The following is an 11,887-nucleotide window of genomic DNA, read 5'->3' as shown; positions in this document are numbered from 1 at the left end:
CGACTGGTTCAAGCAGGCTATCGTGCCAGGCATCCCCTGAGAAAGCCACGCCTGACCAGACAACACCGCCAGCGCCGATTGCAGTGGGCCAGAGAGCACCGTCAATGGCAGCCAGGACACTGGAATCACGTGATCTTCAATGACGAGTCTAGATTTCTGGTCTATCGTCAAGATGGCCACGTCCGAGTGCGCAGACAAGTGCAGGAAGCCTACAACAAAGATTGTATAGTGCCAAGAGTCCAAGCTGGAGGTGGTGGGGTGACCGTTTGGACTGCTTTTCATGCAGGGGGCAAAACTGACCTGGTTGTTCTGAATGGAAACCTGAACCAGTTCAAGTACAGGGCCATTCTGGAAGAAACATTGCTTCCATTTGCTCGTGCAGCCTTTCGAGGAAACTTTGTCTTCCAAGATGACAATGCACGGCCTCATCGTACTCGCATGATCCAACACTTTCTTGCTGACCGTGGTGTAGAGCATATGGAGTGGCCTGCCATGTCCCCGGATATGAATCCGAGAGAGAACTTGTGGGCAAAATTAACGCGTCAAATCGACCACTTGGAGCAGCTGCCTACCTCTGTGCGTGAATTGCAGCAGACTATTGTCACTGCATGGCAAGCGATTCCTGTCCAAACCTTGGCAAATCTTGTGAACAGCATGCCTCAACGTGTACGTGCTCTCCTGAATGCTCGTGGGGGTTACACGTAGTACTGAACTGTAATTTTACTGTCCGTAATCCCAGTCGTAATTTAACTTTTGTTTTTGTTTAAAAAAATTTGGCTGATGTGCAAAATAAAGAGGTACTTCTGGAAAACGTACAGAAGTTTAACACAGTACTGTCCATGAATTGAGTTCGATATCAGTTTACATCACTTTCAAGGATCAATTTATTTGTTTTGAAATGTCAAATGTGTTTTTTGTTTCTTTTAAAGGTCACATTAACAAAATCTAGAATAATTTCAACATAATTCCAATGAACTTTTGGTTCTAAGACATCTTGAAAAGTAAGTTCACCCCCACAAAAAAAATATTCCATATTAAATGCCAAGTCTGTATATATCTCTGGGGCACACACACTCATCTCTCAGCTGTCCCGCCTGGGTTTGAATCTCGACACAGCTCCAAACTGCCATACTGGTGTCTTGCAGGTAGTGTGAGGCATTAATGTATGTTCCCTACCTCAGATGGACGTTGAATTGGGAATCCCACCTGTCAGAATTAGTTGGTGGGCACTAAATATCTTAGGGTGTCCTTCGCAAAGAGTAGGTGAGCTATCGTTGGCACCCCGACCAAATTACGTATTCCCGTTCTGACCTACAAGGAGCACTGCATCAGCAGCACTGCCGTGTTCCTGCAAGAAGTGAGGCTCGGTGGAGTTACATGCCAAATGCTGTATACGAGCGATGATGACAGCATTTCTCTCAGGCTTTACAGTGCACCCCAGATTACGGGTTCAACCAGCATGCCCGGGTAGCATTATTAGATTAGCCACAATCCAAGGCGGTCAGTAGAGCCTGTGTTCCTGTTTGATTGCAGAGCACCTCGAGAGATGCTGTTGTGCAATGTCGCTGGGTGTCAGTCGGTGAGTGAGCGAGTCTGCACTAGTTCTCAGATCTACATTAATCTGGAAACTCCACCGAGGCCCTGCATTGTTAAACATTCACTTGTTTTTGCATCATTTGCCCTCTCCATCCACAAAACATTCTGATGTCCAACCATTATTCGGTCACAGAGAGAAACGCAAGAATGGCACTCGGTAGAGCGCACATCTTCGCCAGGCTGAACAGTTTACGTTTTGTATTCCACTGATTGGCCGGATCTGCATTCGGACCTGAACCAAAATCTAATTTGCTCGTCACACACTCAACCTGTCAACCACGTTTCGTCCAAATCCATCCACAACTTTTTGATATATCCTGCTCACACACACAGACAGGGGTGAAGACATAACCTCCGTCCACTTTCCGTGGCGCAGGTAACAATACCGAGCAGACATGAGGCCTACACAATGACAATTATAATACAAATTGTACCTCCTCTCCATTTTTCTCTCCGTTCTCAGTGGGAGCAGCTTCTCCTGCAGATCCCTCTCCCAACGACACATCCATCTGTTCCTCAGCATCCTTCTCTCCTTCCTCAGCAGTCTTTTCAGCCTTTTTCTTCACAAGGGGTAAAAGCAGGGAAAGTAACGGTGGGATTATGGATGAGAGCACACCAAAGTGTAGAGTCAGACGCTCATGAACGCACTCGACGGAAGCCTTATTACATCCACTTTGATTACCTTTGATGGAGTCCTCCTTGGTTTGGGGTCAGGTTTCGGAGGCGTTTGTTTCTGGAGAAGACAAGAGCACGACACGATTTATAAACCTAGCGGTGGATAAAATTGAGAAACGGAGAGAGAGTGTTGCATGTATGCGCTTGCCATACCTCGACCAGCCTCGAAGACCTTCTCTTCGGCTGCTGCAAATGCACCAAAAGAAAGAAAGCAAGCAGAAGGGTATTCCAATGACTAAGGCTCGTTTAAATACAGGCACATTCCCCCACCGGCCAGCGGGTTAATTCAGCAATTTTTACCATGTCAAAGCATTCGCCACCGCATTCAACCGAGGCAGCAAACAGCTTTGGAAAAGATCCCAGAAAATCCAACCAAATCCGACATTCAATATGTGCATCGGAATAACCCCACACGCAAGAAGGGCAAATCACACTCATGGTTCAGCAACCACAACAACACCCGTTTCCCGAACCCGCCCTCCACATCTACTGTAACTATTGCTCACGACACCACGCAGCGTTGTAGGATGGCGGCACAAACCTCAGCAGAATCAGGATCAGACTGCAGGGAGAACGAGGAACGAATCAAAACAGATCGCAAACGTCAAAAAATAACACATCACTAAAACTACAAGGACATGACAAGCAGCATTTGATTATTCCAAACATTTAATGAAAGGTGAAAAACTTAAAAAAAGCAAAAGGAAGTCATAACTCATAACATACAAACAACAGTCATGGCAAATCACCATGGTGTTCGAAAAAATATTGGCCAGAGATAGCACGACCCACTATGTACACCAATTCATTGATGACAACACGTGTCAACAAGAGCGTCGAAGTGAAGGGGGCGGAGCCTACGAGAGGGCCGTCGCCATGGAATCCGCGGCACGTGCTCCTTGAAAATACCAGGGACGCGGGGGGCGCTGCGGGGTCGTTTACGAGGCCGAGTTGTAAACTCTCGAGTGTTACGACACAGCACGCTCGGTCGCCACAAACGAAAATAACCCGACACGGATGTTAGAGTGCGTTATGGGCGACCCCGGGTTTCGATCGCACAGGATTACCACACGAAACATGGCGCGCTCGATCCTCGTCCTCCGATCGTTTTTAATCCCAGTTTGTTTGAACAAGTCGCACACCGTTAACGCTCTCACCGTTAACGCTCTCACCGATACGCACACCAAAGGTGAACAAACGAAGCACAAAGCCCCATTTGGGACCCGACTCTGAGGCGGACGGCCAAGGGCAAAACCTTCGCGCTTGTCATGGCTTCCCGAGGAAGCTTCTTCGCGCCTTCTAATGCCCGCCATTGGCGCCAAAATACACTCGCGAACCTCACCGTCGACACGCACCGCACGTACCTTTCTTTTGGGCATGACGCAATCGTCCCAGGGCCTGAGGAGCGCGGCAGTGGCTGCTTTTCCTGTCGGAAACTGAGGTAGCTGACGGGGAGCCGCCGATGAAGAGCGCAAAGCGAGCTCTCTGCCAGGCCGACCAGTCAGCCACTCTCATTGGTCAGACCGCGGTCACGTGGCGTGAGCTCTCTATCGGTTGTCGGCGCCGATTGGTCCGGGTTGCGTCACATGTGGTGGTGGCGGTGCTCTTCGCTAGTACCATGCGGCCTAGCGAGCCTTCGGCCTGTCGCCGGACGCGGGATTTTCTAATCTCGATGTTTCTGAGCGGTAATCCGCCATCAAAAACAAATAAAATAAAATAAAAATTTAAATAAACGGGGGAAAAAAATCCCAAATTAAAACGTCATCAAGGTCGAACAATTAAGACATCCTTTGGGTCTCTCCGATGATCTTCGGGATCAAGTTAATTGTTTCAAGCTCCACGGGGATTTGTGTTGAAATTATCCAGAATGCACCGAGTTTTTCATCGCGTCATCAAATTCCAAATCCTCCATCTTTGACGTTTCGAATTGCGAAGGAAAACGTTTCCTTCCGTTAAACAGAAACCCGTGGTCCTGGCAACGCTTCCCCACGCACCACGAAGTTAGCAACTTTTACAGATCTCCAGCACCACGAAGTTAGCAGCACCACGAAGTTACCAACTTTTACAGATCTCCAGCACCACGAAGTTAGCAGCACCCCGAAGTTACCAACTTTTACAGATCTCCAGCACCACGAAGTTAGCAGCACCACGAAGTTACCAACTTTTACAGATCTCCAGCACCACGAAGTTACCAACTTTTACAGATCTCCAGCACCACGAAGTTAGCAGCACCACGAAGTTACCAACTTTTACAGATCTCCAGCACCACGAAGTTAGCAGCACCACGAAGTTACCAACTTTTACAGATCTCCAGCACCACGAAGTTAGCAGCACCACGAAGTTACTAACTTTCACAGATCTCCAGCACCACGAAGTTAGCAGCACCCCGAAGTTACCAACTTTTACAGATCTCCAGCACCACGAAGTTAGCAGCACCACGAAGTTACTAACTTTCACAGATCTCCAGCACCACGAAGTTAGCAGCACCCCGAAGTTACCAACTTTCACAGATCTCCAGCACCACGAAGTTAGCAGCACCACGAAGTTGCCAACTTTTACAGATCTCCAGCACCACGAAGTTAGCAGCACCACGAAGTTACCAACTTTTACAGATCTGCAGCACCACGAAGTTACTAACTTTCACAGATCTCCAGCACCACGAAGTTAGCAGCACCCCGAAGTTACCAACTTTCACAGATCTCCAGCACCACGAAGTTAGCAGCACCCCGAAGTTAACAACTTTCACAGATCAGCAGCACCACGAAGGTAGCAGCACCCCAAAGTTACTAACTTTCACAGATCAGCAGCACCCCGAAGTTACCAACTTTCACAGATCAGCAGCACCACGAAGTTAGCAGCACCGCGAAGTCACCAACTTTCACAGATCTCCAGCACCACGAGGTTAGCAGCACCACGAAGTTACCAACTTTCACAGATCAGCCGCACCACGAAGTTAGCAGCACCCCGAAGTTACCAACTTTCACAGATCTCCAGCACCACGAAGTTAGCAGCATCCCGAAGTTACCAACTTTCACAGATCTCCAGCACCACGAAGTTAGCAGCACCCCGAAGTCACCAACTTTCACAGATCTCCAGCACCACGAAGTTAGCAGCACCACGAAGTTACCAACTTTCACAGATCTCCAGCACCACGAAGTTAGCAGCACCCCGAAGTTACCAACTTTCACAGATCAGCAGCACCACGAAGTTAGCAGCACCCCAAAGTTACCAACTTTCACAGATCAGCAGCACCACGAAGTTAGCAGCACCCCGAAGTCACCAACTTTCACAGATCAGCAGCACCACGAAGTTAGCAGCACCCCGAAGTCACCAACTTTTACAGATCTCCAGCACCACGAAGTTAGCAGCACCACGAAGTTACCAACTTTTACAGATCTCCAGCACCACGAAGTTAGCAGCACCCCGAAGTTAACAACTTTCACAGATCAGCAGCACCACGAAGGTAGCAGCACCCCGAAGTTACCAAATTTCACAGCAGATCTCCAGCACCCCGAAGTTACCAAATTTCACAGATCAGCAGCACCACGAAGTTAGCAGCACCCCGAAGTTACCAACTTTCACAGATCATGATCAGCAGCACCCTGACGTTACCAACTTTCACAGATAATGATCAGCAGCACCCCAATGTTACCAATATTCACAGATCAGCAGCACCACGAAGTTAGCATTACCCCGGTTACCAACTTTCACAGATCATGATCAGAAGCACCCTGAAGTTACCAACTTTCACAGATCATGTTCAGCAGCACCCTGAAGTTACCAACCTTCACAGATCATGTTCAGTAGCACCCTGAAGTTACCAACTTTCACAGATCATGTTCAGCAGCACCCTGAAGTTACCAACTTTCACAGATCATGTTCAGCAGCACCCTGAAGTTACCAACCTTCACAGATCAGCAGCACCCCGAAGTTACGTAATTTCACAGATCATGATCAGCAGCATCTTGAAGTGACCAACTATCATAGAAGTTTAATTAGTAATTAGAAGACTAAGTCAAATTGTGATTTTAGAAAGTTTCACCTCATCTTCTATTTATATAAGAGAGATAGATGTGTTTGTCTGTTGCCATTTGTCTTCGAGATGGTCAAACTGATCTTCATCAAACTTTGAGAGACTCATCAGTAAGTGTCTGGGTGTGTTGTCAGAAAAAAAAAGGTTTTAAATTTTTTGAAAAAAAAAAGTTTCATTTTTTTGTGGGGATTAAAAAAAACATCTCTCTGTAATGCCTAAACCTTTATGGAGATGTGAAAGGTAATATTAAATGATCCCTGACCCCATTTCTTCGTGGGTGTAGGGAAGTGTTTTAGGAACCCACAATTTTTTTTATTTTTTTTATCTCTTCAAAATTCAACAAGATTAGAGAAGCACCACAATCCCGGGTACCCCAGGTTGTATCTAATAAATAAATAAATGAAAAATCACTCATAGAGCGACACTTGGCAAAACAGAACAAAGTCGAATGGCACTCAGTGGAGCATCCTTTTGACCTCAAAAATAATTTTGTGGTTGAATTCAGTGACCTGATATGCAAAGAGTCCTCAAATTTTAAGTTAATCGGATGAAAATGGACAATTATAGAAATTTGGCCTATGTTGACCTCGAAAATAGTTGGTGGTTGAATTCAGTTAGCTGCTATGAAAATCCCATTCAAATTTCAAGTCAATCAGATGAAAATTGAGGATTTTAGAAATATGAAATGGTTGTTGACCTATTGGCCTATGTTGACCTTTTAGCCTATGCTGATCTAAAAAATAGTTGGTGGCTGAATTTATTTAGCTGAAATGTTAATCCGATTCAAATGTCAAGTCAATCGAATGAAAATTGAGGATTTCAGAAATTTGAAAAGGTTGTTGACCTTTTGGCCTATGTTGACCTCAAAAATAGTTGGTTGAATTCAGTTAGCCGATATGTAAATCCTATTCAAATTTCAAGTCAATCGGATGCAAATTGAGGATTTTAGATATTTGAAAAAAGTGGTTGACCTTTTGGCCTATGTTGACTTTTTGGCCGATGTTGATCTCCAAAATAGTTTGTGGTTGAATTCAGTAAACCGATATGTTAATCATATTCAAATTTCAAGTCAATCGGATAAAAATTGAGGATTTTCGATATTTGAAAAAAGTGGTTGACCTTTGGCCTATTTTTTTTTTTTTTTTGTATACTGAATCGAGGCTCGTGGAAGAGCTAACATTTATTTCACAAAAAATCAACCAGACAAACAAAATATACAAAAAGAGGGAGTGGAAGACAAGATGGGGAGAGAAGGGGAAGCACACAACCACAACATTTGAGAGCAGGGAGAAGTGTGGGAGGGAGAGGGCTTGGGGGCAGGAGGCGTGGGAAGGGGGGGGGGGGGGGGGTGGGAGAAGTATAAAACACAAGGGGACCGAAATTAGCGGGGGTAGAAAAGATCAAGGTTTTGGATGGGGAAGATAAGAGATGGTGATGAACAGCTGTTTTAAAGACCTGGAGGGTGGAGTGGGATTGAAGAGAGTGAGGGAGTTTGTTCCAGAGGAGGGAGAAAAGAGGAATGAAGGAGTGAAGGTGAGCAGAAAGCCTTGATTTTGGCAGTTTAACCATAAGAGGGTTGCAGGCAGATCTTGTGCGACCTGTAGGAATATTTGGGGGACAGAGCCCAGAGAGGGCTGGGGGGGCAAGGCCAGAGAGGTTGACCTTTTGACCTCAAAAAATATATAGGATTTTGTCGGACCATGAACTCCACCATTTTTCACAGCCCATGAACTCTAACCCTAACTTTTGGTCAAGTTTTATGAAGATCGGTTTAAAAGTGGGGTGAGACAAAGCTTTCAAAATCATTGGAATCTCCCGTGATGAAGCTATCTCTGAGGGCCTTTCACTCACTCACCGCAGGCAGGTAGGTGGTCTTTCTGTCTTCTACCGACTCCTCTCCGGCCTTGCTCCCCCAGCTCTCTCTGTGCTCTGTCCCCCAAATATTCCTACAGGTCGCACAAGATCTGCCAGCAACCCTCTGATGGTTAAACTGCTGAAATCTCGGCTCTCTGCTCAACTTCACTCTTTCATTCCTCTTTTCTCCCGCCTGTGGAGCAAACTCCCACACTCCCTTCAATCCCTCTCCTACCTCCAGGTCTTTAAAACAGCTGTTCACCACCATCTCTTATCTTCCCCCATCCATAACCTTGATCTTTTCTACCCCCACTAATTCACCCCAGATCCACCTTGTTTGAAATTCCAACTTCTTTCCTGGAAATCCTGGCAGTGTCCATATGTTTATACCTCTCCCAACCCCCCCCCCCCCCCCCTTCACATGCCTCCCCCCAAAGCCCTCTCCCTCCCACAGATCTCTCGATGTCTCCATGTCTCTTGGTCCCTGCTCTCAAATGTTGTGTTTGTGTCCTTCCCCCTCTCTCCCCATCTTGTCTACCGCTCCCGATGTTATTTGTTTTATGTGTCTGTTTGTCTTTCTGTGTGATTATTGTTCGCCCTTTCACGAGCCTTGATCTTGTATACAAAAAAAAAAAAAAAAAAAAAAAATTGTGACCTGTAGACAAGTATAAGTGAGTGGACAGACAAACAAACACACAAACCGGAGTGATCAACATCCTTGTCAAAAAAATTTTTTTGCCAAGTAATAAATCACGTACCTGTATTCAGATATCCGTGCCACCGAATCAGATGATTGTAATCACTGTACCACGTCCAGCAAGACATGACATCAGGAAAACTTTCCTTGTTAATGAGACAATCTAAAGTGTTTCACCCTGAACACTTTTGCTACATCAAGGGAAGATTGTTGTCTAACTTTTTTTAAACTACTCGGTAAAAGCATTATGGTTCCAGAAATGACTGTTTACCTATTTGGTAATTTGTGCCATTCACGACCTCGGGATCCCCTAGTGATGTCTAGTGGGGTGAGACAAAGGCAACACTGGTTCCATTAGGGCCTCACTGGATAGATATCCTAGACCTAGAGGTATGCGAACTCACCTTATACCAAGCTGTTTAGCCTGGGTTCGAATCCCGACCCAGCTATAAACCGTCACCCCGGTGTTTCATCAGGAGTGCTATAATTTTTTTTTTACTCTGTTGTCGACCTCTCTGACAGTCAAACAAAATTGAAAATCATTCCAAACAGGAAACTTACCGTTTTCAAGGATGTCATAAAGGACACAAACAACAGGCATGAATAGCGAATGTGATGTGTTGAATAAGGTGGTGTATAAGAAGCTGCATCAATGGCGGTAAACTTCCAAATATATATATTAAACAAGCTTTAAATCTTTATTTTGTTTCAATTTAATTATACTAGGGCATGCCCGTACTATATATATAGGACGTGCCCGTAAGTGCGTGATGTTACCGTACAATGAATGTATCGTCCCGACGCCGCAGCTCGGATGGCGCTGCAGTTAATCGGGCCCCCAAATTCCTCATCGACGATAACTAAACAATATATTATATGAATCGCACCGTACATACCTCCTTCTAGATCTTTTTCTTGTCTTGATATACTCACTCAGGCTCACTCTATCACGCCTGCGTCCTCCCAGCTCCTCCAAATGGCGCCCGCTAGCCGCTACGTAAGTCCGGAAGTGACGTCCTCATTTGACTGTCCGGAAGGTCGCAAATCGCAGTTACGATGAATCGCAAATTAGTTTTAATTAGTTTTAAAACATAGTTTAACGGCAACATAGTTTGCCGACGGGAAATAAATGAATACGCTCTCAAATGTGCCATCCGAGGCAGAGTCTGTTCGCCACGTTCGGCACACGTGATAGCTCGCTGCTCTCTGATTGGTTGAATCGTTTTTTGGACATAGCTCGGTAACTACTTCTGCGATTAATTTAAAACCTTGAAAAGGCACATCCTCGGGTCCCCAGCAATATACCTGGCAAGTTTCAAGTATATCGGACCGGTAGTTGTCGAGAAACAGCGGTCACAGACAAACATACATACAAACATACAAACATACAAACATACAAACATACACACAGAGATTGCTGGAATTATAGATAGATACTGTACTTGAACACGGGAGAACACAAATCGTCTTTTTGGCACTTTCAAAACATTTCCGTTTAGCAGGAAAAAATATTACAGCATTTTACGTCATCACGACCAATAAAATTTGTCGCTAGCAGACCTCGCCCATGCCCTTCTTTAGCAAGACTACGCGGGGTAAGGTGTTCTATGAAGTCTCTTGTTCGGTTATCTCATCTCGATTCTCGAAGTGATGAACTTATAAAATGGGTTGTGATGTCCGGATGTCTGTCCGTCTGTCCGTTAACTTTTTGTTATTTTTGCTACTGCTCCCTTATTACCCGGCTGATTGATCTGAAACTTGACACGTGAATACAAGAAAATAGCCCGCACAATCTCTCTGGCTCATTTTGGATCAAGGGGCCTCCCAGGGGATCAAGGGTCTCTCAGGAGAGTGGGAGGTAGTGTGTGTGTGTATGTGTTAGGGGGGGGGGGGGGGGGAGTGTTCCCCAAACCAGCAGAGGTCAGCCCACTCAGGGGACTATTTTTTTTACTGATGTCCTTGTAATTTACACAAAAGTATAACTGATGTCTCCTCATGTCCTTGTTCTACACCTGATAATGGTACAAGCTCCTTGTTGAGCCTTTCATGGATTACAACCACACATACACACAAACACGCACACACACACACACGAACACATAAACACACCAACACACAAACACGCACACACAAACACAAACACACACACAAAAGCACATGCACACACACACACACATACAAACACAAATACGCACACACAAACACACACACATACCAACACACACACACACACACACACACAAACACAAATACGCACACACAAACAAATAAACACACACACAAACACAAATATGCACACCCAAACAAATAAACACACACAAACACATAAACACACACAAACAAACACGTACAAACAAACACACACACACACACACACACTTTTAGGTTTATGAATTAAAATTTTATACAATCTCTTGGCATCAGAAGCTTCTCTTTATAGAACTGTTGCTTATTCTGACCTTTCCACTTATTTAAACTGTAACAATGATGCTCCATTTTTGTAACTACTATGCCTGCTGGACTTGTCTTGGCAACATATATAGAGGTTACTATGGAAACTAATGTCTAAACAATTATGAAACAGAGAGAGGCATAAGAGAGATCTCCATGCTTTACCACAAAATACCAGCCTAAAGGGTTTTGGTATGGCTGTAACATGGCTTTGCAAGTTTACATCATTCACTTTAAAGATGATGAATTTTCTCCCCCCCCCCCCCCCCCCCACAAAAAAGGCCAGCCACTAAAAAAAAACCCCCTTCGTTAATTCCACCCAATCTACCTTCTCCTTCCAATTTTCCAGTTTTCCCTCCTTGGAATTTCCGTCTGTGCTCATCTTGTCCACCACACCCCATTTGTGTGTGTTTGCGTCCTGAGTTGGGCTGTTGCGTCCTGATCCATTCACCGTATTAGCTCTTCCATGAGCCTCGACTATGTATACAAAAACACTTTACATGAGAAAAGTCGACAAAAGAGGATACAATGTGTTTGTTGGAAGAAAGTTCAAAATGCATGCTTTTCCAAGGTAAATATTC

General features: G+C 45.1%; 1 protein-coding gene across 1 annotated transcript in view; it reads right to left on the bottom strand.

The window, feature by feature from the left end:
* Positions 1 to 4,088, bottom strand: part of HMGN3 (high mobility group nucleosomal binding domain 3) — a 15,772-nt gene extending 11,684 nt beyond the window's left edge. Inside the window, exons 1-5 of the mRNA XM_068116146.2 lie at positions 3,636 to 4,088; positions 2,813 to 2,833; positions 2,425 to 2,457; positions 2,279 to 2,329; positions 2,031 to 2,156 (exon numbers count right to left, since the gene is read on the bottom strand). Coding sequence (XP_067972247.1) covers positions 2,031 to 2,156; positions 2,279 to 2,329; positions 2,425 to 2,457; positions 2,813 to 2,833; positions 3,636 to 3,650 — 246 coding nt within the window. The 5' untranslated portion in view covers positions 3,651 to 4,088. The remainder of the gene's footprint in view (positions 1 to 2,030; positions 2,157 to 2,278; positions 2,330 to 2,424; positions 2,458 to 2,812; positions 2,834 to 3,635) is intronic.
* Positions 4,089 to 11,887: the final 7,799 nt, after the last annotated feature.

Source organism: Myxine glutinosa, chromosome 5, assembly GCF_964187855.1.
Source record: "Myxine glutinosa chromosome 5, kmMyxGlut1.1, whole genome shotgun sequence".
Taxonomy (NCBI): Eukaryota; Metazoa; Chordata; class Myxini; order Myxiniformes; family Myxinidae; genus Myxine; species Myxine glutinosa.
Note: the sequence above shows the minus strand (reverse complement) of the source record. Positions and strands in the feature narration are given on the sequence as shown.